Consider the following 24,103-nt stretch of genomic DNA (forward strand, 5'->3'; position numbering starts at 1 on the left):
CAGAGTCAGAAAAGTGCTGATCAGATGCTTTGCCAGAAGGTGGACCCACTAAACCATCCGAAATCAGAGACTCAAAATCAGAGTCAAACTTTTGGCTAGTGTCAGTGGCTAAGGTGGTTGAACCAGACTGAATTAAACTGAAACTTGGTTTGGGTGCAGAACATTCTGCTTTTTTCTTTAGGGCTGGGCAGGTGGCAATGAGGTGTCCAGATTTATGGCAGTAGAAACATTTTCTCTGGTCTCTTGGTCTTTTTACTTTCAGTGATACGGATGGAACAGGAAAATGTGAGAAACACTTGGGTGGACTCACAGGGAAGTTGCTTTTGTGAAACAATACAAACTCATCTGCTAACATGGCAGCTTCAGAAAGGGTTTGGATCTTTTTCTCACTTAAATACAAAACAACATGTTCAGGCAAACACTGCTTAAAGTCCTCTAACATAATGAGCTCACAGAGTGCACTGAAATCAGAAAACTTAACAGAAGTGCACCATTTATCAAAGAGATTCCCCTTCTCTCTAGCAAACTGGGTGTAGGGATGACTCAGGACTTTGGATTGCTGTCTCAATTTTTGTCGGTAGGCCTCAGGTACCAATTGGTAGACATTCAAATTGGCAGCTTTCACAGTGTCGTAACTAGGGTTGTCCCGATTCGATCACGTGATCGGAAATTGGTGCCGATCACGTGACTGCGGACTCGATCCGGACTCGGATGTTATGTGCCAATCAGGTATCAGATAAATAATATATGTATATAAACAAACAGCGCACGGAGGACACACAGCACATAACAGTATTTCTGAGGCGCGGGATTTGCTCAGGGACGTCCAGTTAGCACGACTGTCCCTATCTGTCCCAGCTGGACTAGAGGTGCACTCGCCCTGGGACTTTTGGGCTGTGCCGTGCTCAAGCGCTGTTACCTGGGGTTCTGAGGCCCGTGTTCACACCTGTGCGACCGATGGAGTCATCGCACGGCGCTGTTTGTTGCAAACAAAACAAACAGCGCTGTTGCGCAACGGAGCTGGCGCTATTGGCGGAGAGGGTCCGTCCAGCGGCATGGAGCGTCTATTGAGCGGTGGGACTGATGTTTGTGGCGCGCGCTCCACTGTGGGTTTGTGGATGCGGTGGCGGTGCGGGGGAGTGGGGGTGGTAGGGGAGAGAGGCTGTGGGGCTTCTGTCATCTAATTTTTATTTGGTAAGATTTTGTATTATTTGGATTTCATAGATGAGCCTAAATGTTTCAAATATAATCCACAGGCTTCCATATATCAAATATACCATCTCCATGTGCAATTATTTTAAGTCTATTTTTAAATTATTTTTAAGCTATTATTTATTATCTGTGTTACCTTTTCCTGCTGTTCTGAAATTGCGCGTTGCAACATTGGAATTTCCCCACTGTGGGACTAATAAAGGCATATCTTATCTTATCTTATCTTATCTTATCTTATCTTATATACAAACTGTAGATTGTGGATGTGGATCTGGTCCCTGTTTTGTACAGTTCATTAAGTTTACTAAGTTACACATTCCAAGACCAGACTGTGGCAAAAGTAAACATTTTCAACAATGATGGTGCATGGTTAGAAAAGTTAATAACATTTTTTTAAAGTTTTGAACATTTGATTTTTCACATTAAGTTCAGTCCAAATACTACACATTGAAATCAATACAATCTGATCCCCCCACACATCCTGGACCTTATTCTTTGCTCTTAGTTCATTTCATAATGTTTTATAAAAGTATTGGATCAGGACTTGGTATCAGAGTTACTCAAAATCAAAGGACTCGGACTGGGGGGCAAAAAAATGTGATCGGGACATCCGTAGTTGTAACACAAACTTTTCTCAAGTAGCAACAGCTTCTTGAGCTTTACCAGTAAGTTTAGATAGCAACAAAATAGGCCAAACATCGTGGGCCATCTTAAGGCTGCTGCGATGTGCTCAAAGACTGTAAAACAGGAGTCAACCTCAAATTCCCCAGATTTAACCTGATCATTTCTATTTGTGACTAGACCTAATAACATTCTGTATTACAGTATTTTGCATTTTTTACAATATTTATTTGAAATCCTCCAACCTGTTAAATTATTGAATGATGTGTTGCCATATTATATGAAACCCCAACCTTATTGCCTACATTTCCTTTACCCACTTTACTGTATATACAGCACAGTACATAGACCTTTAATACACCCAAAACATAGACGGACAGGGACATCTTGTGGCTGCTTTTCTCGTAAATAAACTTTACCGAAAGAGGGCGCTGTAACAAAAACACGAAGGCTTCTCCTCCAAACCTTTTTATTCTCTTCCGTTGCTATCCGCTCTCTCTTCCGGTTGTCGTCTGTTCGTGTGGCAGGTATATTTTTCGCCGAGTTACAATTATAATCTTCATCAATCTTTGAGTTATAAACATGCCCACTTTAATTTGACTATATAATCTAATGTGTACATAGCCCCACTGTATTGTCTGATCAAAATTATGGACGATGAATGTTTTTACGCCCTAATTATTACGTTTTAAAGTGGGCTAAAGCATTGGAGCTTAGCAATCGGCTTGTCCATTGAACACATAGATTTCAATTTTTATTTCTTTATTTTAGTGATTTCTTACAAATCGTAGTACTCTTAAGGTATGCGATTTCCCAAATTTAAGATTAAGTATTATTATTTTAGATGTTATTTAACTCTATTATGGACTAGGTAGCATCTTATCCGGTCATGACGAGATGTACAACCGTGGTAACTCAACATTCTCCTCTTTCAGATAAACCAGTCTTCAAAATGGCAAAGTCAAAGAACCACACGTTTCACAACCAGGGTAAGTTGTTGTTAATGAATTTATTTGTTGTCTAAAGTATGCCTGTTTTGGGTTAAATGTTTGTTGTCTGTGTAGCTCGTAAACACCACAGAAATGGCATCAAGAAGCCCAGGTCTCAGCGCTACGAGTCTCTAAAGGGGGTATGTATTTACTAGTAAAAAACTGTAGTCTAATTTACCTCAGATCTTAAGTTAAAAGGCTGTATTGTAAAGTTAAGGTGTTGATGACTGTCAGTGGTGGTTGTGATTCAGAATTGGTACAGCAAGTGTTTAGTACTGCTTTGTAGTTTGTATTTCTACAAGGTATTATTATTTTTTTTGTCAGTTTTTCTTGGTCCAAAACCTGTAAAAATGTTAGAACAGGATCTATGCGTTTGATTAACTTGTAAAAATCTAAATGTGAAATTCCTGTACCACACCTATTTATTTATATTTTATTCTAGCTTGAATGCATGCATATTTGTAAAGAGGTTTGAACTTACCCAAAGCAGTGGCCTGTTTTAAATGTGTTGAGTATAGGAGAAAAGGTAATGCACAAAACAATCTTTAGGTTGTAGTACAGACTTAACATATTTGCATATGCAATTGGTTGCAGATGTCAAATGTTTTTCATGAACGTTTATCCTGCATTGGTCACATTTCTTCTTTGAACTAGTTACATATGAGGAATAACAGCATGCACAAACACCTGTATGTTTGTATGTGTTAATAAGTAATGGTAAAATGCAATGTGTAAATGTTCTACACAGTTACTCCATAATCCCCGCTGGACAAACTTTTAAGTCATAAACCTGGGATATGATTATTATGCCATTTTTATTTGCACATAGTAACATTCTGTACTTAATGTACTATTATCTATACTATTCAGTTGAGAGCTGCAGTTATGATACAGATTTTTTTCCCCAAGCAGTTGTATCAATGTTGAGCAGTAGGATGAATAACTGATACCGTTCTTTGTGCAGTACACAACCAAACACCTCTTATTTATTGCAATGTTTTAACCTTTTTAATAATTTTGTGATCTGAATTATCACATTGACTTTTTTCTGTAATTGCTTCTCCAGGTGGATCCCAAGTTCTTGAGGAACATGCGTTTTGCCAAGAAGCATAACAAGAAGGGCATGAAGGCTCAGAATAAGGCCCCTGCCCCTGCTGTCGCCCCGAAATAAACTGTTCCCCCCCTTTGTGTTAATAAAGTTATGCTTTGTTGACTACTTCTGATTCTGTGATTATCATTTGATATACAGTTGTCTAGTCAGCCTATGGTAAATTTGTTTAGTTTTAATTTAACTCACTGCATGAAGCAAATGAAAAGTTTAATAAGTGAGTGCTGAAGTGTTGAGTTAAATGTTTGAAAAAGCATGTTTGTACGTTACATCATTGGTCTAAATGCGGAACATGCATTTTAGCATTACATGTGGTCAGTTCAATTAGGGCCTTAAACAAGTGTAAAGTTAAAGCTTTAAAGGTCTAGTCAAACATAAATGAGTAGTCTTCAGTTTATAATGTGTCACTTAACAATAAAAATCCAATGTATACTGCCCTTTAAATCATGACAGTCTTTTATTTATTCTGAAGTAAAAGTTATACCAAAAAATAAACTCAACGGAGGGCGTAATGCAATCGTGCGCTGTACGTCCCTGCGTCACTTCCCGTTCACGTTGACCACGGTTTGCATCATTCTCCGGAGACGTACTCGGGAACATGTGAGTATTTCAATTGAATCTAAGCAGCCCGATTTAAAGTAATTTTGCCCTCAACAATCACCGGTCTTATATAAATATTGCAAACAAATAAGCATCAACTGTATCATGCTGTATACACTGCTGAAGCAGCGTCATATTTGCATTATTACACCCGGTTAGCTTGAGCGGCTAACAGCTGCCTTCAGGCTGAGAGAAGTACCGGTGAACTTCAAAGTATTGTTGCATATAACTTTCAGAAAAGTGTTTCTCTAACGTGGATACTGTGGATAACTGACAGATTAACAAAGCTGCTTTTAATACAGCCACTATTTAAAACTTTGGACTTTAGTTTATGTTGCCCATGTTGTAGTTTCTTACAGGTTATCTGTCAAATGTTGGCTTGATTTGTACTGCAGTTATCTGTGTTTAAATGCATGGGTTCATGCGTTTAAGTGCATAATGTATATTTATGTATATTATGCCGTTCATCAAAGCGGCTTCTTCGGTTCTAGTCAGATTGCTGGTGAACATTGCCTTATATCTGTCAGTGAGGAGATGTCATTTGGATGAACCAGTTTCTGTCTTAAAATATTGTAGGTTTGAAATAGACCAGGATTTCATGCTGTCTGTTTCACACACCAGCTGTGTTTGGATGTACTTTACAACTTTTCAATTAGGTTATGATTCTCTGTTGTCCTGTTTTTTTTGTTTTTGTTTTTTTTAAAGCTCTTTTAGGTGTATTGAAAGCCCATTTTTTATATTCACAAGCAGAGGAGAGCTTCCTGGAGGTGTTGCTATTCTTTCAGTGTTTCCTATGTGCTTGTAGGAACTACTTAAACCCAGTGTTGTTATTTACGAATAAACTGTGCTGCAGTCGTTGGTGTGAATCAGTGTAGTTAGCTCCTCCCTTCAGGCAGACATTAAGTAGTGTCCATCAGCAATCAGACCAGAACTGAAGAAACCACTTGGCTTCCTGTGACTCAGAGAATAGACTTTAAAGCAGCTCTGCTTGTGTACAAGTTGATCCATGGCCAAGCACCAAAGTACATCTGTGATATGTTAGTGCCATATGAACCATCTCGCACTCTGAGGACCTCAGGGACCGGCCTCCTGCTGGTGCCCAGAGGCAGGACTAAACAAGGGGAGTCAGTGTTTCAGGTTCATGCAGCTAAAACCTGGAACAGTCTTCCTGAACCTTTGAGACACGCCTCTTCTTTGACGCTGTTTAAATCCAGGCTCAAAACATTTCTGTTTGACTGTGCACAGAACTGAAAGGTTTTCATTCCGCACTCTTCTCTCTAATTTATGTCTCTCTTTTTTAATTTTAATCTTTATGATTATTTATGTCTTGATTTGTTTTTATTATGATTTTAATGTATTTCTTATTCTGTAAAGCACTTTGAATTACTTTGTATACGAATTGTGTTATACAAATAAACTTGCCTTGCCTTGGATTAGTGGTGAAATGTCTTCACTCTAAAATGATTGTCTAGTTGACAGAATTTAATTTTTCATTTGTTCAGGTTGAATATTAATGGTATGTCACAAACTTCTTATTTGTTTACATGCAGACGCCATGGTGGAGCCAGTTCCTGAGACCATCAACTTTCCCTCTCAGGAGGAGAAGATCCTGCAGTTTTGGACCGACAAAGACTGTTTCCAGGAATGTCTCAAACAGTCCAAGAACAGGCCCAGGTATTGTTGCAAATATACTGTATTTCACTCATTTGAAAATAAGATACTTGCAAGAGCATGTATGCTTTAGCTTCTGAGATCTGACGGTAACAGGCTTTGGCAGGCCGGTATGGCCACATACCAAAATTATTTTCTTTTGACCAGACCCATCCACTTTTGTTTTATTGTCAAATGCTACATTGATTGCTCATACTATTATCATAGTTATGAGTGTTGTACTAGCCCCTTAAATCTGACTTTGCATTAAAAGTGTATACTGTTTCTAGAAAATCAAGAGTCTTATACAGTGTCTGTGTATATTCTGAAATAAAAGTTACAAATGAATTGACCTGGACACACTAGCTCACAGCCACACATTACAGTATAACAACAAAGAGCAAATATATAATGAAAAATCATTTTTTCTACCTACAATGACCCATAATGTTGTTTCCAGATACACCTTTTATGATGGTCCTCCATTTGCAACTGGTCTGCCTCACTATGGACACATTTTGGCTGGAACCATCAAAGACATTGTGACCAGATTTGCTCATCAGAGTGGCTTCCACGTAGACCGCCGCTTCGGTTGGGATTGTCATGGCCTGCCAGTGGTAAAAACAAAGTTTTTGTAATTTACCTTATTTGAATAAAGCATTGTCAATGTACAAAGAAAACAGTACACTTGATTTAAAAATTCTGACTTTTTGGCAAGATCCCTATCTAAATAAAAGGATGAAGTGGCAGTTGTGCTGTTCTGGAAGTTAAAGGTCCCATATTACACAAAATTGTCTCTTGTGAACATTAAGCCATGTTATGATGCTACTCATCAAAAATATACCTAGAGTTGTGTTTTGTTTTATTCACACATGTTTGAGTAACCTTTTATTATTAGTTTGTCTTCATCTCCAAAGCTCAAAATGCTCTATTTCACCTTGTGATGTCATGTAGTGGTAGTTTTCAAGTTAACAGCTACATTCTACCATTTGTTCACTAGAATCATTTGTATAATTTCATATTATAAATCTCTACTGAAGCAGTATGTAGTTTAAAAACACTGTGGAACAATTCCTGTATTGGCACATAACATCACAAGGTTCCTGTTGAGAGAAGAGCCTTACTATGCAGCGTTTGTATGTTAAAAATGTGTGAATGAAATAAAACATAACTCCAGGTGTATGATGAGAGAACAACATTATAACATGGATCAGAAAACAGTGTAAAATGAGCCCTTTAAAAACAAGAAAAACTAATGTTGTAGCTACAACTTTTTTTCTGTGTAGGAGTATGAGATTGACAAGACTCTGGGAATCAAGGGGCCTGAGGATGTGGCCAAAATGGGGATCGCTGAATACAACAAACAATGCAGGAACATTGTCATGAGATATTCCAATGAATGGGAGGTATGTTATCCATTGGTGTGAATTTACATTATTTATGTTCAATTATTTTATTTTATTTTCACAATAATGATGTTGTTGTTTTTTTTTTGTAAAGATCTCTGTGAAACGAATGGGAAGATGGATTGACTTCAAGAATGACTATAAGACCCTTTATCCCTGGTTCATGGAGACAGTTTGGTATATATATTTTTCATTTTAAAGCATTTGTTTATAAACTTAAGCACCACCAGCTGGCTTTGCCAGTTTTCTTTTAGAATGGAAGTTTTACTTCAATATCTCAGTTAACTATTGTTTCTACCCATCAATAGAATCTGAGCTGAAATTCACATTTACATTTTTCTGCCATTTTTTCCTATGACCTAATATAGACAAGAATTGCGTCTCTAGACCTAAGCCATATTTACATTTTTGCAGCATTTATGTTTACTAGTTATCTGAGCCTGATTTTACAGCTTAGCTGACTGATTTTGTATTAATTATGAATAATGTGTTATTTATTTTTCCAGGTGGGTGTTTAAGCAGCTGTATGACAAGGGTCTGGTTTATCGAGGCGTCAAAGTCATGCCCTTCTCCACAGCCTGCAACACCCCTCTGTCCAACTTTGAGGCCCATCAGAACTATAAGGTAAATTCTTAGCATATGGTGCTTATACCTGTTAAGATCATTACTATACTGACTTATTGTTCAATATATGAAAGCAATTGGAACAATATTTTTAGCAGTACTTTTTCTTTGCACTACTGTGAAATGTTTGGTTATTTTTTGACTGATGAGATTGAAGCTGTAAAAGAGGGTGTGTACATAACTTCTATGACTCATTACAGATGCAAAATAAGTACTAAAGTGTTTCATTCTGCTGTATCTTTCTGCAGCATCTTCATTGTAGCCTATAATTTTTTTTTATTATATTGTACATTTAGAATAGTTTTAGTGGTATAAATCTGCTCTGGGGTTATTGTGACAGTGTCATAAATTGGTTTCTGTATTACCGTTTATCGTCTACATTAACTTCAGTAATATATCACACCTCAGAATTTCTTATTGTAACAGGCCTTGTGCCACTAGTGATGTATAGAACTATAATAGCATAACAGCCTGGTTATTTTTTGCAGTATAGATTGAACTGAAGTGTTGACTAATCAAATAATCTTAAAATCCCTACCAGTGTATTGCTTTTACTTTTTGTTACCTGGCCCCCAATCTACTTTTCTTTATTGTAAATGTCCAATATTCCATGTTTTATTCTATTGTATAACCCTACTTGTTACTTCTTTTTTGCACAAATGCCATGTTTAATTTCTCTTACATAATTGGATGTTCAGGATGTGCAGGACCCTTCTGTGATTGTGAACTTCCCTCTTCTGGAGAGTGAGAATGTTTCTCTGATCGCCTGGACCACCACTCCATGGACCCTCCCCAGTAACTTGGCTCTCTGTGTCAACCCAGAGTTCCTCTACGTCAAAGTCAAAGGTGAGATATAAGTATTATTTCCTCCATTTAAATCCTAAAACCCTTACTCTGGGTTAGAAGTGTCACAATATAATGTTCTGGTGCTAATGTAGTGTAATGTCTAGTGGGTAATAGACCAGTCCTATAGTCTGTGACTCACTTTACAAATTTTACAAAACTTTCTGAATGATTGTGACATAATCAGTCAGATAAACTGCATTTTAGAGTATATATGGAATTTAATTTACATATATTTTATATTATATTACAATTATGTTGTGACCTGAATATTCCAGATTAATAACTAATCAAATAATCTTTACATCTTTGCTCAAGACATCTTTGTGGAGAAAAGGTTTATATTAAAGGTGAATGAAAAAAGAGATTCATGTTTTGCACTTTTGTATTCTCTAAATTTTTTTTTTTTTTTCAACCTCAAACTGGCCAAATATCATACATTTCTTTTCATTTAAATAGAGAATTGCTGTTCTATTTTGTGACTTAGTTCCTGGCAGTTAATAACTCAATTGCAGCTAGCCAAAATGTAACTCATCAGGCTTAACTATTTTAAGATTTGATTTGATTTAATTATAAAATGTGCGCACACCTACATTTTAGTCATATAATCTTAACTTAGAAAAACAGACACAGATTTAATGTTAAGGAGCTGCAGTATTACATCTATAAACAATAATTAAAAAATCCAGTCTGATTAGTGTTAGGGCTGTACTCAATATATTCGTATGGTAATATATAGTGAGAACATTTGAGTTATGCACTGCTTACTACTGCATTAAGGGTTAAGCAGCCAAATTGGCTATTCATAAATCAATATGTTTAGGACATGAAATCCGAATGCATTTTGTTATTCAGCACAGTAAAAACATGTAGCAAAACATTTATCATTAATGTCATTTAAAATGGATATGCATTAGGTTAGCTATTGTATCGCATGTTATTTATATCCAGCCCTTGTTAGTGTGAATGTAGATTGCACCCTTTCAATACTTGCTAAATATGTAGCTTCATAATGGTGTCAAAATATGTCTATGTGCAAGTAGTCAATTTAGAAGTACCCTGTTGAGAATAAAAGATCAGTTTACAAGTGGCAACAATCAAAATCTGCATTCACAGGTTTCAGTCTCCTGTTTATTGGTTCCATTTTGAGAACCATGCAATGTTACGATATTTCTCTTTTGCTATGGCAACAGTCCTAAATTTTCATAATTCTGAAAATTTATATGATTTTCTACATACTGTTAATCTTGCAGTCAGAGTCAAGATTGCCTCATATTTCCCCCATAACAAAGTAACTGAATGACCTTCAAGTAGAATGTATTATGTTAACAGTAGATCATTAGCTTTACACAAACTCATCATTTTGTAATTCTTAATCCCGTCTGACCTTGGCTCTATAAACAGATATTTCATCTCTCCAATTCCCATGTTCTATGTCCAAACTGCCCGTGAACTTTCCTAATGAGGTCACCCTAAAAAGTCCGTCCGTTTCAACCCCTGGAGACAGATCCAATGTTTTGGTGTTGCCCTCCCAATGTATTTTTTTAGTCCCTTTGAGAGAAACTGGTGGGATTTCAGAATGACCCAGATTTCATCTCAACTAATCATTTACCCGTTATCTCCTGCAGGGGGCACTGTTGAAGCATGTCCCAACTTTATGCTATTGCTGCACTGAAGACCTCCTCAGCATACTAATGATTTTTTTCCATTGCCTCTGCCTCTCTCTCTCTCTCCTATCCCTCCCTCTTGCTCTCTTTATGATCCTCACTGGCACTGAATCTATTGGTTATTCTGCTAAATGTCCCCTCTTGCATCCCGTAGTTTGACATCCACCTGTTTCTGTCCTTGGGAATGCTAGCAGGCTTATTTGCTTGTCTCTTGTCTCTCATTTTGCCTTAAAAATATACCTTTGAGACACAATTCAAGCTGAGGAGTCAGCATATGCTAGGCTTATTTGTCATATTTGTTGAGCTGCGCAGTAAATTAAATAAAAGCTATAAAAATGACTTGTTATGATTGGGGTTATGCTTGATAATTTATAGTACAATTCAGATTCAGTTTGAAGACGTTGAATTTACTTATTATTTATAAAATGTTTTCAGTGGTTATCCAGAAACATTCATTTAAATCCAAAGTGTAGAATTAAAATATATTTCAAGGTACAGTGTTATTTTTACCACATCAACTTTTATTTAGAAAGCAGCCAAAAGTGCTGTACTCAAGTCATAGCCTAAGTACAAGGAGACTCCAACCTGCGAATGTGTTGTGCTGAATATGCTTATTTTATTCATTGATTTGCTAGGCATCTGTTTGCAGTTTCATGCTTAAATTTTTTATTTCAAGAAATAAAGGAAAGTTGAAGCTCAAAATCTGATTGCAATATAAAACAGGTTCCACTTTAATGTTTTTCCATAGTATTTGACCGTTTTAATGTTTGTGAAGTGCTAACCATCCAGGCCACTGATTTCTTTTCCTCAGATAACACGACTGACAAGACCTACATCATGATGGAGGCCAGGCTCAGTGCTCTGTTTAAAGCAGAGAGCGAGTACACACTCTTGGACAAGTGAGTTCACTATAATACTGTTAATACAACAATTTATACTACTTTTCCAATATATTGCAGGTGTACATTCATTTTTGTCAGCATAATTGTATCTGTTCCCCTGGGATGACTTTTGTGATATGCAATCCCACCAAAATGCGTCCAATAGTTTTATGTTAATGGCACTGTAATAGATTTTTAGTGTCTTTAAAAAATGCAGTTTCAATTTAAATGGTTTGCAGTGGTCCAGTTATTTTTCACTTATCATTCTAGGCATCAATTATTCACCACCATGAGTTTATAAATGCTTTTCACTGACTGTTGTGAGGCTGGTATGGAGTTTTGCCTTGATAGTAATGCTGACAACAAGAAAGGTTTTATTGTACCATAATCAGGATATGGGCATTGGCATTCTAATGCTTATGATAATATTTGGCCATAGAAGCCCCGATTTTCAAAATGTTATAAATAAATTTTACACATGATAAAAATTGAGGCCCAAAATGTACTGTTCCAGCTTTCATATACTGAATGATAAGTCAATATAGTAATTATCATTACTGGCCTGATTAGATGCAGACCACAGGCATTGTTTCTCAAAGTGTGGTTTGTGTAGCATGATGGATTAGTTTTACTCTCTGATTCAATTTTATTTACCTTTTTGATGTTCTTTGTGTTAGCAGCACTTATTTTATATGATGCAGTCCCATGTTAGACCTGGTATAGTCTCTTTATAGACCTAGCTTAAATCTCAAGGTACTCGGAAAGCAAAAGATTTTCCTCAGTGGTTCACTGCGAAGAAGTTTGACAAACATTGTAATAATGTTGCAATCAAAGTAGAACTTATCAAGCCTTTTAGGTATTTCCTATCAGACTAATTCCAGCGGCTTTGCTATGCTATGCTGCCTTCATGGTTCACTGTAACTCCTACCCAATCCTGAACATTTATAGTCAGTTAAAAAGTTGGCACAATCCTAAAAACTGTCCAAGCTTTCCCATCACTTTATTTTATTACATCCCCCTGGGTTATAGTCTGTCTTCCAGAGCTGGAGACGGATGAAGTCAGGAACCATTGGGATTTTTAACAAAGTCTTATTTTACCACACACAACAGAGGCAAATCACCTCGCCAATTTCCCAGCTCAGTGGACAATACCAGAGCAAAAGCCTAGTGGAAAAAGAAATGAAATAAAAATAAATGGTACAAACTAGAAAGCAGCCATAGTGTCAACCATGTATAGTTTTAAGCTCTGAAAATACTCCCTGGCCTGATTTCTGACCATTCATCCTTGCATTGGTGGAGGAATTGACTGGTATTAAATGTTAGGCTTGAAAAATGTTTTAATCGGTACAAATCTTTTCTAGTGCAAGGACAAAATCCCTATTTACTAAGACGCAGGTGTATTTATGTGATTAATAGCGAACTGTTGCCAACCAAGTGCTGCCTCTAATTAGGGTTCAAAATGGTTTTGAACGTTTGTATGTGTCCTTAAAGTTGTACTGTGCATTGCATTATAAATTAGGAACGAACGATACCAAAATATTAATAAAGATTCAGTGTTTTCCCCTAGATTTATTGTGCATACTCATATACTGTGTAGGATAAAATTATAGACCTATACATTAAATAGAGTTAGAATTGTAATTTATCTTACTGTTATATTTACATTCCCCTTTATTTAATCTTCTTTAAAACAATTAAGTGGCTGTAAAACACTTTATAAACATACTTTCAGAAGTTTGGCCATTTTAATTAATTTACCTTATAGTTTAGTTTTGTGTTAAAGCCTTAATCATTTGCATTTACACTCTAATATTTATTTATGGGGTGCTTCTGAATAAAAGCAGTTGCAGTCAAAATCAGCGGCAACAGTCGATTTTATTGTCTTAACAAGAACACATAAACTGGCCAGCAAGATGAAGTCTAAAGATATTTGTGAGTTCACAAACTCACGGGAATCCATCTGGCTCAATGCCAACTGTTGCGATCGGGCTGGGCAACCGAAGGCTCGGTCCAATCACAGAGCAGCATTGTGGTTTGGGTGGAAGCCAAAGCTGAAGCGCCCAAACTAACCAACAAAAACATGGCAACACTTATGGACGTACTTCAGCCTATTGGCAATTAGAAGTGAGTGAATCTCAATTAAAATTTGAATTAATTGCAAAGTCGTAATTTAAATAAAATGTGTTCAATTATAAACACACAATTGAATAAACTATAAACAGACGCTGAAAGCAATTCTGTTCTATTTATCGCCCACCTCTATTCCTCTGGTTTCAGTTTCTTGTAAGATGTGTATTTCTTGCTATTTACCATTTTCTTCAGCAGTGCATTCATGTCATTCTTACTTGGCCTAATTCCTGTTTTCTCATCGCTTTTCTTTTGTAGATTTCCTGGTAAAGTTTTGAAAGGAAAGAAATACAAGCCCCTGTTCCCATATTTTGCCAAGGTCTGTTGGCTGTTCTTGTTCTTGAAATACTATGATCATGATGTCTTTGCTAAACCACTCTGTATAGATTTGCTTGGTATTATATGCATATGTTCATTTAATCTTTCTAATTCCACGGTTTTCTTTTTGATTTTTCTCTCAGTGTGCCGAGAAGGGAGCGTTCCAAGTTGTGCTGGATAATTATGTCAAGGAAGAAGAGGGTACAGGAGTGGTCCACCAGGCGCCGTACTTTGGAGCTGTATGTGACAATTTCTTTTCTATTGATCCTCATTTTAGAGTCCTATTAATTATGCTTATATTAGCTTTTAGCCATGGTGTTTTTTATCAAAAACATATCTGAAGTTGTATTTTGTTTGTCTAAATATATATAGGATCGTTTAAGCAATACAATCTGTAATGTAGTGTCTTTCTTATGTAATTTCATTTAATTTAATTGGGGCGGCAGTAGCTCAGTTGGTAGAGCATTTGCCCACTGATCTGAAGGTTGGCGGTTCAATTCCAGCTCTCGACATAAACATCACAGGTTGAGCGGTTAGATCCACTGACCCACAGGTTGGCTGGTGTGATTCCAGCTCCCACAGATGAATGCTGTCGTTGTGTCCTTGGGCAAGACACTTAACCCACCTTGCCCACAGTGACTGTGTACACTGGTGTGTGAATGTGTGTGTGAATGGGTGAGTGGTTCCTTGTTGTAAAGCGCTTTGAGTGCCTTGAAGGTGGAAAAGCGCTATAGAAAAATGTGACCATTACCATTTACCATTTAATTTTATTCTACGTTTTTTTATATGAAGCAGTTAGAACAGTTTTATTATTTCAGTTAATACATTTATGCGCAAATGGTCAAAATTAGGTCACATTTCAGCAGAGCTTATTTGCAGTCAGTTGCTCTGGATTAAAAAACTACATTGTTCATGAAAAAACCCATATCGCTTAGACACAGAAACATTGTCAAAAAGGGTATTTTACATTTGGTTTTACAAGTGAATCTGAACCTCTAACGTTTTGATAAGGTCCACTGATGCTGCGCCAGTCAACAAGTTTTACAGTACATTCAAACTGCCCTGGACTGGATAATGCAATTCCAACTATAAAAATGTTAATGTACTCCAGTGATAAATGTGGACTCTAAGAACGAGTGGGTCATTGGTAATAGCTCTGATGTCCTCTCAAGGGCACGTGTTGCTCTGAGGCTGAAGCGAGGTGCAGACACTGTGTAAAGCAACAAGAGGTGGGAGATGGGTTGTAGGGATATAAAGCTTTTAGTCAATTAATTTTAGTTGACCAGAATTTTACTGGCATAAGAACCCAAGCAGAAAGGAGAAGGCTTGCATAAGTTGGAATTGGGAATGAATTGTGAATCTCCCCTGCCTTTTACAAATAAATGTAATTAAGTATTTGGTAGAATCAGATACATGCTTTTGAGAGTGTTTGCTTGCTGATGTCACACCCCCTCTTCAACCAGAAATGTCATTAGTAGAACTTAATATATCCAAACATTTATAATATTGCAATTGTTGTTCTGGAGATACACAAAATTTGTATATTAAGTATACTGACTATAGTAAAAAGCATTAAATTGCTGCAAAATAAGCAGGGAATATAAATATAATGCATTTACTATGTAATCTTTAAAATTAAGTCTATAATGTGATTCTTTTTTTTTGCCACATCACCCAGCCCAACAGTAAGTATTGGTATTGAGTAAAACAGATTACTTGTTGAAAAGCAATACAATCTGTCACTAAAGAAGATGTCAAGAATTCAACAGTATGCAGTTTTTTGAGACATCTTGGCTATCAGGTAGTTAACATTTTATGATTTTATAAAATTTTTAAATTTTTAATTTTAAACATTATCATTAGGATTGCAGTATATGTACAATTGTTAAGGGAGAGGTGCTTGACCTGTTTTAAGATCGAAAACATGAAAATAAACATGAAACATTTTTGAAATATGATGCCAAAAATACTGTTTAAGGTCACTTTTCAAAATAAATAGCTTATATGCCCCCAACATGGACTTCTAATGTTATGGGAACGCTACATCAATCTTGCCTCAGACAGCGCTAACCAGTTACAATCTGTTGGACAAACACATTTGGAGAAGATCTACAGCGAGCGGAGAGGCCCTGACCTGAGCCTCACAGATTTAATGTTGTCATGACGATCTGTGAAGTGACCCTGATGCCCATCCGTCTTCGGTCTGACACGACAGAATACATTTACACGGCAGGGATTTTCATGAGCCACTGCCACATGCCACTGGAGCTACGGACAACGCCACCAAACAGGCATTCAAATGAGTAACAAGTGCCATAGGGTTTAAATCATACAGGGATACTCTTTGATTACATGCTAGTGTTCCAACTACCAAGGGCTCAGCAGTATGGAAAAAGATCTGTCATTATTTCCTTGTATTGATTGGCCGCAATATTCTCTTCAATTTAATGCTTTTTAAAAATATCGCTTTAAAAAATAAAAAGCAGTCAAATATGGTGTTTAATATTAATTCCATGAACATACAAGTAAGTACAAGAAGTAAGTACATTTTGATTCATTAAAGTCTAAATAATTCTTCGAACAACTTATTTTTTACTAACCTAGGATTCGTTGTTTACCTGAGCAGTAGTAATAATATTGCTTTCCTTTTTACAGACACCTCAATAATTAGTTTACCTTCTATAGTGTTATGCACTTTTGCCAGGATTTTTTACACCAGATGTCCTTCCAGACACAACTTGCTTTTTCTACACACTCAAAGGCTTATAGGACACCAGGATGGGACACCAAGAACATCACTTATAATTTCTGTTAATTGTTATCTAATTTCTACTTGGAAATGTAGCGATGATTTGAATATTGTAAAAAATGACTACATTATTCCAAAGTGGCACTAAACATGAAATGGTTAAGATCTCTTTGTATGTTTTTACAGGTCTTTTGAATAATTTTGACATTAGAAAACCTAAGAGTAAGTTGAAGTATGTTTAAATTACAGTTTCTGCATCTCTCCCACAGGACGATTTCCGTGTTTGTGCGGACTACAACATCATCCAGAAGGACCAGACTCCGATCTGCCCTGTCGACGCCTCGGGCTGCTTCACTCCGGAGGTCACCGACTTTGCTGGACAATATGTCAAAGTGAGTGACACTCCAAACACTAACACCAATGTTTAGCAAAAAAATCTGAAATCCCAACCTGAATAAGAGCAAATGGGGCCTTACACGGGGTCCAAACTATGTGTTACTGGGAAACTGAAGTCAAAAGGTTGTTTTGGTCATTTGTTACTTTGTAGCTTTAACTGTGGAAATGCATGAAGTTGCACTATGTAACTTTTCTAGCGGGGATCTGCAATCATGGAGAGGTTATTGCTTTGCCTGGAAAGTTTCACAGAATGGCATCTAATTTACATTTATTTAATTACAGGTGTTTTTATTGCTAAAAATATCTTGGAAAATCATGCATCAACTCACTGCATATTTGACCTGTAACATACCCTGGTGGCGCCACCTGCTTGGCATGGCAAAAGATACATTTAAAGCCATACTGTAGAACATTTCAGGTAAAATAATATTTCCATGGAGACTAGTATTTAGTACATACTGCACCTTTCTTGTGGATTTTTTCCAAATGATCTCTTTCACTTGGCAGTTGAAAATTACATTTGTGTAATTTGTATAATATCAGTGTTGTGGTATTGTTGACTGTTGTCCCACCCAACCTCATCCCACTTCTACATGCATCAAGAGTGAGAACTGCAGTGTAGCATTCATACATGATCTGATCACTATTTCACACCACAGTGCTAAGACCAAGGAGTGTACTCGAGCTGCCCGGCCACTCACGGTACAGCGCTATCTAATAAACAGCCACTGTCCATGAAGTGTCTGTCACAATCTACTTTTGAAATATGTTTGGGCCAAGCGCTAGTTTCAAGGCTTTCTGAGAGATTCTTTACCAGGCAATATAAGTCTGGGTAGATTGAAGCGTGCACCAGTATCATCCTGCGTGGTGAACGAAAAACATCAGAACAGAAAAAGGTGGTTACTTGCTGCTGTTGCTAAAATGAGAGCTGCGTCCTACACTCAAAAGAGCTTGCAAGTTAGCAGCTCGGGCAGTAGGGTTCGTGTTCAAAGTCCCTCGCCTTCAAGATGCCGTGGATCTTCTTACGATGGTCGTGGACGCTCTGGTTTTCGAGGTACCGCGGTTGAACTGGGTACAGAAATTCACCAACACCATGCTAACGAAAAGGAGGAGATGCAAGAACTCAATGTGAAGTTTGCCGGATACATTGAGAAAGTGCAAGCACTGGAGCAGAGGAACGCTGCTCTTCAGGCTGAGCTAGCTACCCTCCAAAGCCGCTACAAGGGAGGCCCCACTAGCATCGGCGAAGAGTACGAGTTGAAATTCAAAGAGGTGCGTGATCTGATTGAAACTTTAACCAACGAGAAAGGAGCGGCTGATATCGAAAGAGGTTATCTTGAGGAAGAAGTTGAAGTTTGGCGTTTGAAACTAGATGAGGAGCTTACACTTAAAGAAGAGGCTGAAATGATTCTAAGAGAGTTTCGCCAAGATGTTGATAATGCTACTCTGCAAAAGGCTGAACTGGAGAAGCGCATAGAGCAATTGGTGGCCGAAATTGAGTTCCTGAAGAAGTTGCATGATGAGGAAGTTGCTGATTTGATGAAACAAATTGAGGATTCAAAGATTACTGCCGATTTGGATAGCGATAGACCTGATTTGGCAGCCTATCTGCGTAACATGAGGGCTGAAATTGAATCTGTCGCTGCAAGAAACGTCCAAGAGGCTGAAAAGTGGTACAAAAGCAAATTCGACACTCTAAAAGAGCACGCCGGCAAGCATGAAGACCAAATGAAATCAATGAAAGAAGAGATTAGTGTTTTCCAAAACCAAGTGACAGACCTGCAGAACCAAATTGATGGGTTGAGGGCTAGAAACGCCGCCCTAGAACAACAACTGGAAGACATGGAAATCTCACATCTGGATAAAGTGGGCGGGCTTGAGAGCATCATTGCCCAATTAGAGGCTCAGCTTTGTGAGACCAAGCTGGAGATGACCAAGTACCTCCAAGACTACCAGGAACTACTGCACATAAAACTGAAGCTCGATGCAGAAATCGCCACCTACAGGAAGCTTCTGGAAGGGGAGGAGACAAGACTTGGGATCACCAAAGATGCCTAAGGAAGAAACACAGATCAGGATGAAGTTGTTAGTGCCTTTTAGATAATATAGCAGACATAACTGTACACAGATTAGATGTAACATTAAGACTACCTTCACTATATCACTACCTTGTAAATGTTTGTCCAGAGAACATATTGTCCTCAAAGTTGATGTGTTAGATGCAAGATACATGGATTGTTAGAAGCCAAATTGTGATGATTGGACAACTGCATGAGAGCATAGATGAAATTGCTCTTGTCATTGGGGGTTCCTGCTCTAGTCTGGTCTGTATCTATCAAAAGTGGTCCATCAAAGTAACAGCAATAAATGCCTTTGATCACTTAGAATGGGCAGGTCGTCTTAATGTTATGCCTGACCAATGTAGAAGCTTTTCCTGACCTGTTTAGACAATCTTGCCTTATAATTAGTACCTTTTTTGAAATCTGGACTTTTCTGCATTCTTCTGTATTTTTGAATAACACATGTCTGTCCTGTCAATATCTGTGATTCTAATAGAAAGTATTTTTTCTGTACTTTCAATACTAGCTCAAAGTCAACTTGGTTTCCAATAAACACGTATGCATCTTTACCTAATAAAGAGTGTAGTGAATGCTTTTATTTCCATCTTGTTTTTCTGTTGCATTACAATTCTTAATTCACAATCACAATATATTTTTACATTGTGGTTGCACATGAAGTGAACTTAAGTTGTTAAAATCAATTTATGTCACATAGCAAAATGTCGTGGATCTAGACTGTGCAAAGAGGGTGATTGGATTAGAAACATTTAAATAAAAATGGCGTATGCTGCTAGAATATAAATGCTTAGTGACTTAGTGCTTTGTCTTTATCAGACACTGAAGGAAGATTTTGTACTGAATTTTTATTAAAATAAAATGAGATTTTTAGAACTTATTTTAGAGATTTTATTTATTTTTTCCTTGGATTGCAGTGAACCATATTAGAAAAAGTTATTTCCAAATAACAACTATTCATTCCCCATTTATTTGGTGTAGAACAGTTAGTGCCAGTAAAATTCCAATTAGCATGTTTTATGTTTCATATTTTATGCCTATTGTGACATCTCCCTGCCCAGAATGCTTTGTTATATGTTGTGATGTCATTAAAGGGTAATACAAGAAGTACTGAAAGAAGTTTTAGTTCATCTTAGCCTGAACGATGCCCAACATAGGATGTACATGTTTTAATAAATAATTTTCATTTAATTTAAGCCGTATGCAGGCTTCAAGTAACAGAAATTTCAAATGCATTCAGCCTCCCCATGATGTCCTAGATTTTTTCTACCCAATTTAAAAAAAAACACAATTTGTTTAACATTTTGTATATATGTTTTTTTAATCTCTCAAGAGCCTCTATTTCATTAACTTTGTACCACCCCATTTTGTTTTGATGGACCAGGTTGTGAAGTGAAGTTGCTCTATATCTCTGCATTACAAGTGCACTCTGATGTTTTAATGAGCGCGGGTCAGGCATGACAAAATCCAGCATGGGCGGAAAAACTAAAAGGTCACTGCAGTTTGCCTAGCACCACCATGTCGAGAATTAATATTTATGAGTCTTTTGTTAAATAGCTTTTCAGGCTTGGTTGGAGGAAGATGAAACAATGTGTGATAACATGCACAAGGCTGATTAGCTGTTAGATAGTGGGCCAAAAATGCATGTGCCGCACAATTATCGGGTAAGATTTATCGAATGAACGTGTGGTGTAGTTATTTGTTTTTTGCATTCTGTGTGAATGAATAAAGTAAACAAATAAGAAAATGCATTATCATTCCTTTCACAATGTATAGAATAGGTATACTATAGTCGCTAGTGGAATAGTGGCTGTCAGCAAATGTAGTATATCTTATTGTTGAACGGATGATTAAATTTCCTCTTAAGATGTGAAGTAATTGACTCAGATAACACCAAAATCATGCAAGGAGAGCTGCCAGGTGAACTGATATCACTGCTAACAGTTTATCATGTGAGGAAAGCTGAATAAACCTAAAGACTCTGTGTCCCTGGGCTGTTTTGTTCTTTTGCCTAAGGCAAACATTTTTTCTAGAAACTTAAAATCTGTGTTTTTGCCTGAATAATTGAATTTGCTGTGAATCATGATTACACAAAAAAATGAAGTATTAAAGATACCCTATGTAACCTTTTTGATGGAGGACCCAATGTAATGCTTTGCTTAGAATTTTTCACAGTGTGATTTAAAACACATCAATTTTTTTAAAAATTACATTTAATTTCTAAAAATTACCTGGATAAACATGCATTCTTACTGTGCACCTGCTCGCTTGACCTCTAGTCTGACCTGTGACTTGGCCTTGAGGTGTCACTGTCAAAGAGATTATTCAATTTAATGCTACAGTGGAACATTCCATGGAGAGAAGTTTATATCTATGGAATCAAGCTGGTGGCAAACCCTCCACTTGAAATATTCTATATAACTGATACATGACTGTAAGCTATATATAAAATATAATACTCATTTAAAAAAATACAGACTTAAAAAACACATTTAGCAGAAGAAAGGAAAATGTTTAAGTTGTTCAATCAGTGTTTCACAGTTTTCATAACTGAAATTAAATCATGACTTTGTAAAGTGTCTACTTACTACCACACTAATGTGACCTGGCTAATTTTGTAATTAAGTAGGAGATGTGTATTTGTGTATTTTTAACAAGTCCTCTGGAAGTATTTCTTAAAAAACATGCCTGTCTTTTGTTGTGTGTGTAGGATGCTGACAAAAATATCATCAAGTGGCTGAAGGAGCACGGGCGTCTCGTCAATGCCAGCACGTTCAAACACAGTTACCCATTCTGCTGGAGGTAAGACGTGTTCACACAAGGCTATAATAAAACCACAGCTTCCCAAGTCCCAAAATAAATGGAAAATCTGAGTTTATATTTGGGGTAGGCATGCTTTTGGGATTTGGAATATAAAGCTATGTCATCACCAATAGAGAAATCAGTCCATCACCATTCTAGGGAAGAAAATATAACCTTGAGAGAATCCTAAAGAGCTTAAATGTACTAAATTGGGACTAACCTTTTCTAGTTCTAATGAAGAATTAAACTGATTTTACTAGTATATCTCCTAGACTAAGCCAAACCAGACTCAACCCAATTACACTAAATTACTTTAACCTGGACTTTGACTCGAACTCGATCTCCTGGAACAAATGTTGAAGTATTTAATGACTGGATAGAAAAATTTTTCTCAATGAGCAATAACAAAACAATTTACATATGTGGAGATTACAATATTGATCTATTAAATCCTGCTAAACATAAAATGACAGACGATTTTCTTAATAGAATGTATAGCCTGAGCTTATACCCAACTATTACAAGACCCAGCCGAATTACAAATCACAGTGCTACCCTTATTGATAATATTTTTACTAACAATGTGGACAATAATATTAGTGGTTTAATGATATGCGATATAACATATCACTTACCAGTATTCCTATGTTGTGGTGAAAGAGTTCAAAAGAATTGTAATGTTGATAATTATGTATATAAAGAATGCGATCCAATGATCCAACTGTTAGATCACTGAATGAAGACCTTAATGATCAGGACTGGAGTTCAGTATACTTGGAGAACAACGTTGATAGAGCCTACAATAATTTTTTAGACATATTTCTGACACTATACAATAAACACTGTCCTGTTCAACAATGTAAAACCAAAAAAAGAAAATTTAATTGTCCTTGGTTAACAAAGGGGTTACAGAATGCTTGTAAAAAGAAAAAAATATCTTTATAGACAATTCATAAAATTGAAAACGAAGGATTCAGAAAGAAGGTACAAATTATATAAGAATAAGTTGACAGATATTATAAGGAACAGTAGAAAATTATATTATAATAAATTGCTTGAAAATAATAAAAATAATGTAAAAAAAAATTGGGGTATATTGAATAGCATAATTAAAGAAGGCTCTAAAAAGCACTCATACCCTGATTATTTTGTCGATGAGAATGATGTGATAGATGACATGCCCAGCATTGTTAACAACTTTAATGATTTCTTTGTAAAAATAGGTCCTGAACTAGCAGAAAAAATTACAGAAATAAGCACCACAATACAAGACAAAACATTTATCATTTATATTATAATGCTATCATTGACAATTTGAAACAAAAAAAATCCTCCATACAACCTTTAAACTGTATGGCATAAGGGGCATTGCTCTAAACTGGATTGAAAGCTATCTGACAGGAAGACAACAGTTTGTGGAAATAAATGGATATACTTCCGGATTTAGGACTACTGCTTGTGGAGTGCCACAAGGCTCAATTTTGGGACCTAAATTATTTAATTTGTACATAAATGACATATTTAAAACATCTGACACATTAAAAATAATTTTATTTGCAGATGACACCAATATATTTCTTGCCAGTGACAATTATAAACAACTTATTACAATGATGAATACTTAATTAACTAAAATTATGGATGGATTCCAGTAAGTTATCCTTAAATTTAAAGAAAACAAAAGCTATATTTTTTGGTAATTATAAAAGAAATTCAGAACTTTCAATCCAGGTTGATGGGGTTAAAATTGAGTGGGTTGCTGAAAATAAATTTTTAGGTATAACGATAGATGAAAAGCTAAGCTCGAAACCATACATCAGATACATACAATCTAAGGTCTCAAAAAGTATTGCAGTAATCAATCAAAGGGAAACACATTCTTAATCAAAAGGCTCTTTACATATTGTATTGCTCTCTCATACTTCCATACCTGACATATTGTATTGAAATTTGGGGCAATAACTACCAAACATTACTTCTTCCCCTTTTCAAATTGCAAAAACGTGCTGTGAGAATAGTGCATAAGGTTGGTTAT

General features: G+C 36.5%; 3 protein-coding genes across 3 annotated transcripts in view; all 3 read left to right on the forward strand.

Moving 5' to 3' along the window:
• The first annotated feature begins 2,270 nt into the window (after positions 1-2,270).
• rpl29 (ribosomal protein L29) lies at positions 2,271-4,038 on the forward strand. Its single transcript, XM_020933891.2, has 4 exons — positions 2,271-2,360; positions 2,769-2,822; positions 2,898-2,962; positions 3,889-4,038. The coding sequence occupies exons 2-4, from the start codon at positions 2,786-2,788 to the stop codon at positions 3,991-3,993; spliced, it is 207 nt and encodes a 68-aa protein (XP_020789550.1). The 5' UTR covers positions 2,271-2,360; positions 2,769-2,785; the 3' UTR covers positions 3,994-4,038.
• A 403-nt stretch (positions 4,039-4,441) lies between these two features.
• Positions 4,442-24,103, forward strand: part of iars1 (isoleucyl-tRNA synthetase 1) — a 57,902-nt gene continuing 38,240 nt past the window's right edge. Inside the window, exons 1-12 of the mRNA XM_055160165.1 lie at positions 4,442-4,530; positions 6,081-6,204; positions 6,641-6,797; positions 7,467-7,586; positions 7,681-7,763; positions 8,093-8,210; positions 8,909-9,056; positions 11,532-11,619; positions 13,987-14,047; positions 14,190-14,285; positions 17,065-17,187; positions 21,977-22,068. Of these exons, the coding sequence (XP_055016140.1) occupies positions 6,086-6,204; positions 6,641-6,797; positions 7,467-7,586; positions 7,681-7,763; positions 8,093-8,210; positions 8,909-9,056; positions 11,532-11,619; positions 13,987-14,047; positions 14,190-14,285; positions 17,065-17,187; positions 21,977-22,068 (1,205 nt within the window). The 5' untranslated portion in view covers positions 4,442-4,530; positions 6,081-6,085. The remainder of the gene's footprint in view (positions 4,531-6,080; positions 6,205-6,640; positions 6,798-7,466; positions 7,587-7,680; positions 7,764-8,092; positions 8,211-8,908; positions 9,057-11,531; positions 11,620-13,986; positions 14,048-14,189; positions 14,286-17,064; positions 17,188-21,976; positions 22,069-24,103) is intronic.
• LOC110168363 (vimentin-like) lies at positions 17,197-20,319 on the forward strand. Its single transcript, XM_020933799.2, has one exon. It carries the CDS (start codon positions 18,113-18,115, stop codon positions 19,247-19,249), a length of 1,137 nt encoding a protein of 378 aa, XP_020789458.1. The 5' UTR covers positions 17,197-18,112; the 3' UTR covers positions 19,250-20,319.

The sequence above is a fragment of the Boleophthalmus pectinirostris genome, unplaced genomic scaffold (genome assembly GCF_026225935.1).
Source record: "Boleophthalmus pectinirostris isolate CB_2022bp ecotype Guang Dong unplaced genomic scaffold, ASM2622593v1 HiC_scaffold_3, whole genome shotgun sequence".
Classification (NCBI taxonomy): Eukaryota; Metazoa; Chordata; class Actinopteri; order Gobiiformes; family Gobiidae; genus Boleophthalmus; species Boleophthalmus pectinirostris.

Excerpts from the sequence above, each read along its gene's own strand:
- LOC110168363 (XM_020933799.2), top strand. The coding sequence starts at position 18,113 with ATGAGAGCTGCGTCCTACACTCAAAAGAGCTTGCAAGTTAGCAGCTCG.
- rpl29 (XM_020933891.2), top strand. The coding sequence starts at position 2,786 with ATGGCAAAGTCAAAGAACCACACGTTTCACAACCAGG. Across the intron at positions 2,823-2,897 it reads CCACACGTTTCACAACCAGG|CTCGTAAACACCACAGAAAT; the intron begins GTAAGTTGTTGT and ends TTGTCTGTGTAG. Across the intron at positions 2,963-3,888 it reads GCTACGAGTCTCTAAAGGGG|GTGGATCCCAAGTTCTTGAG; the intron begins GTATGTATTTAC and ends TTGCTTCTCCAG.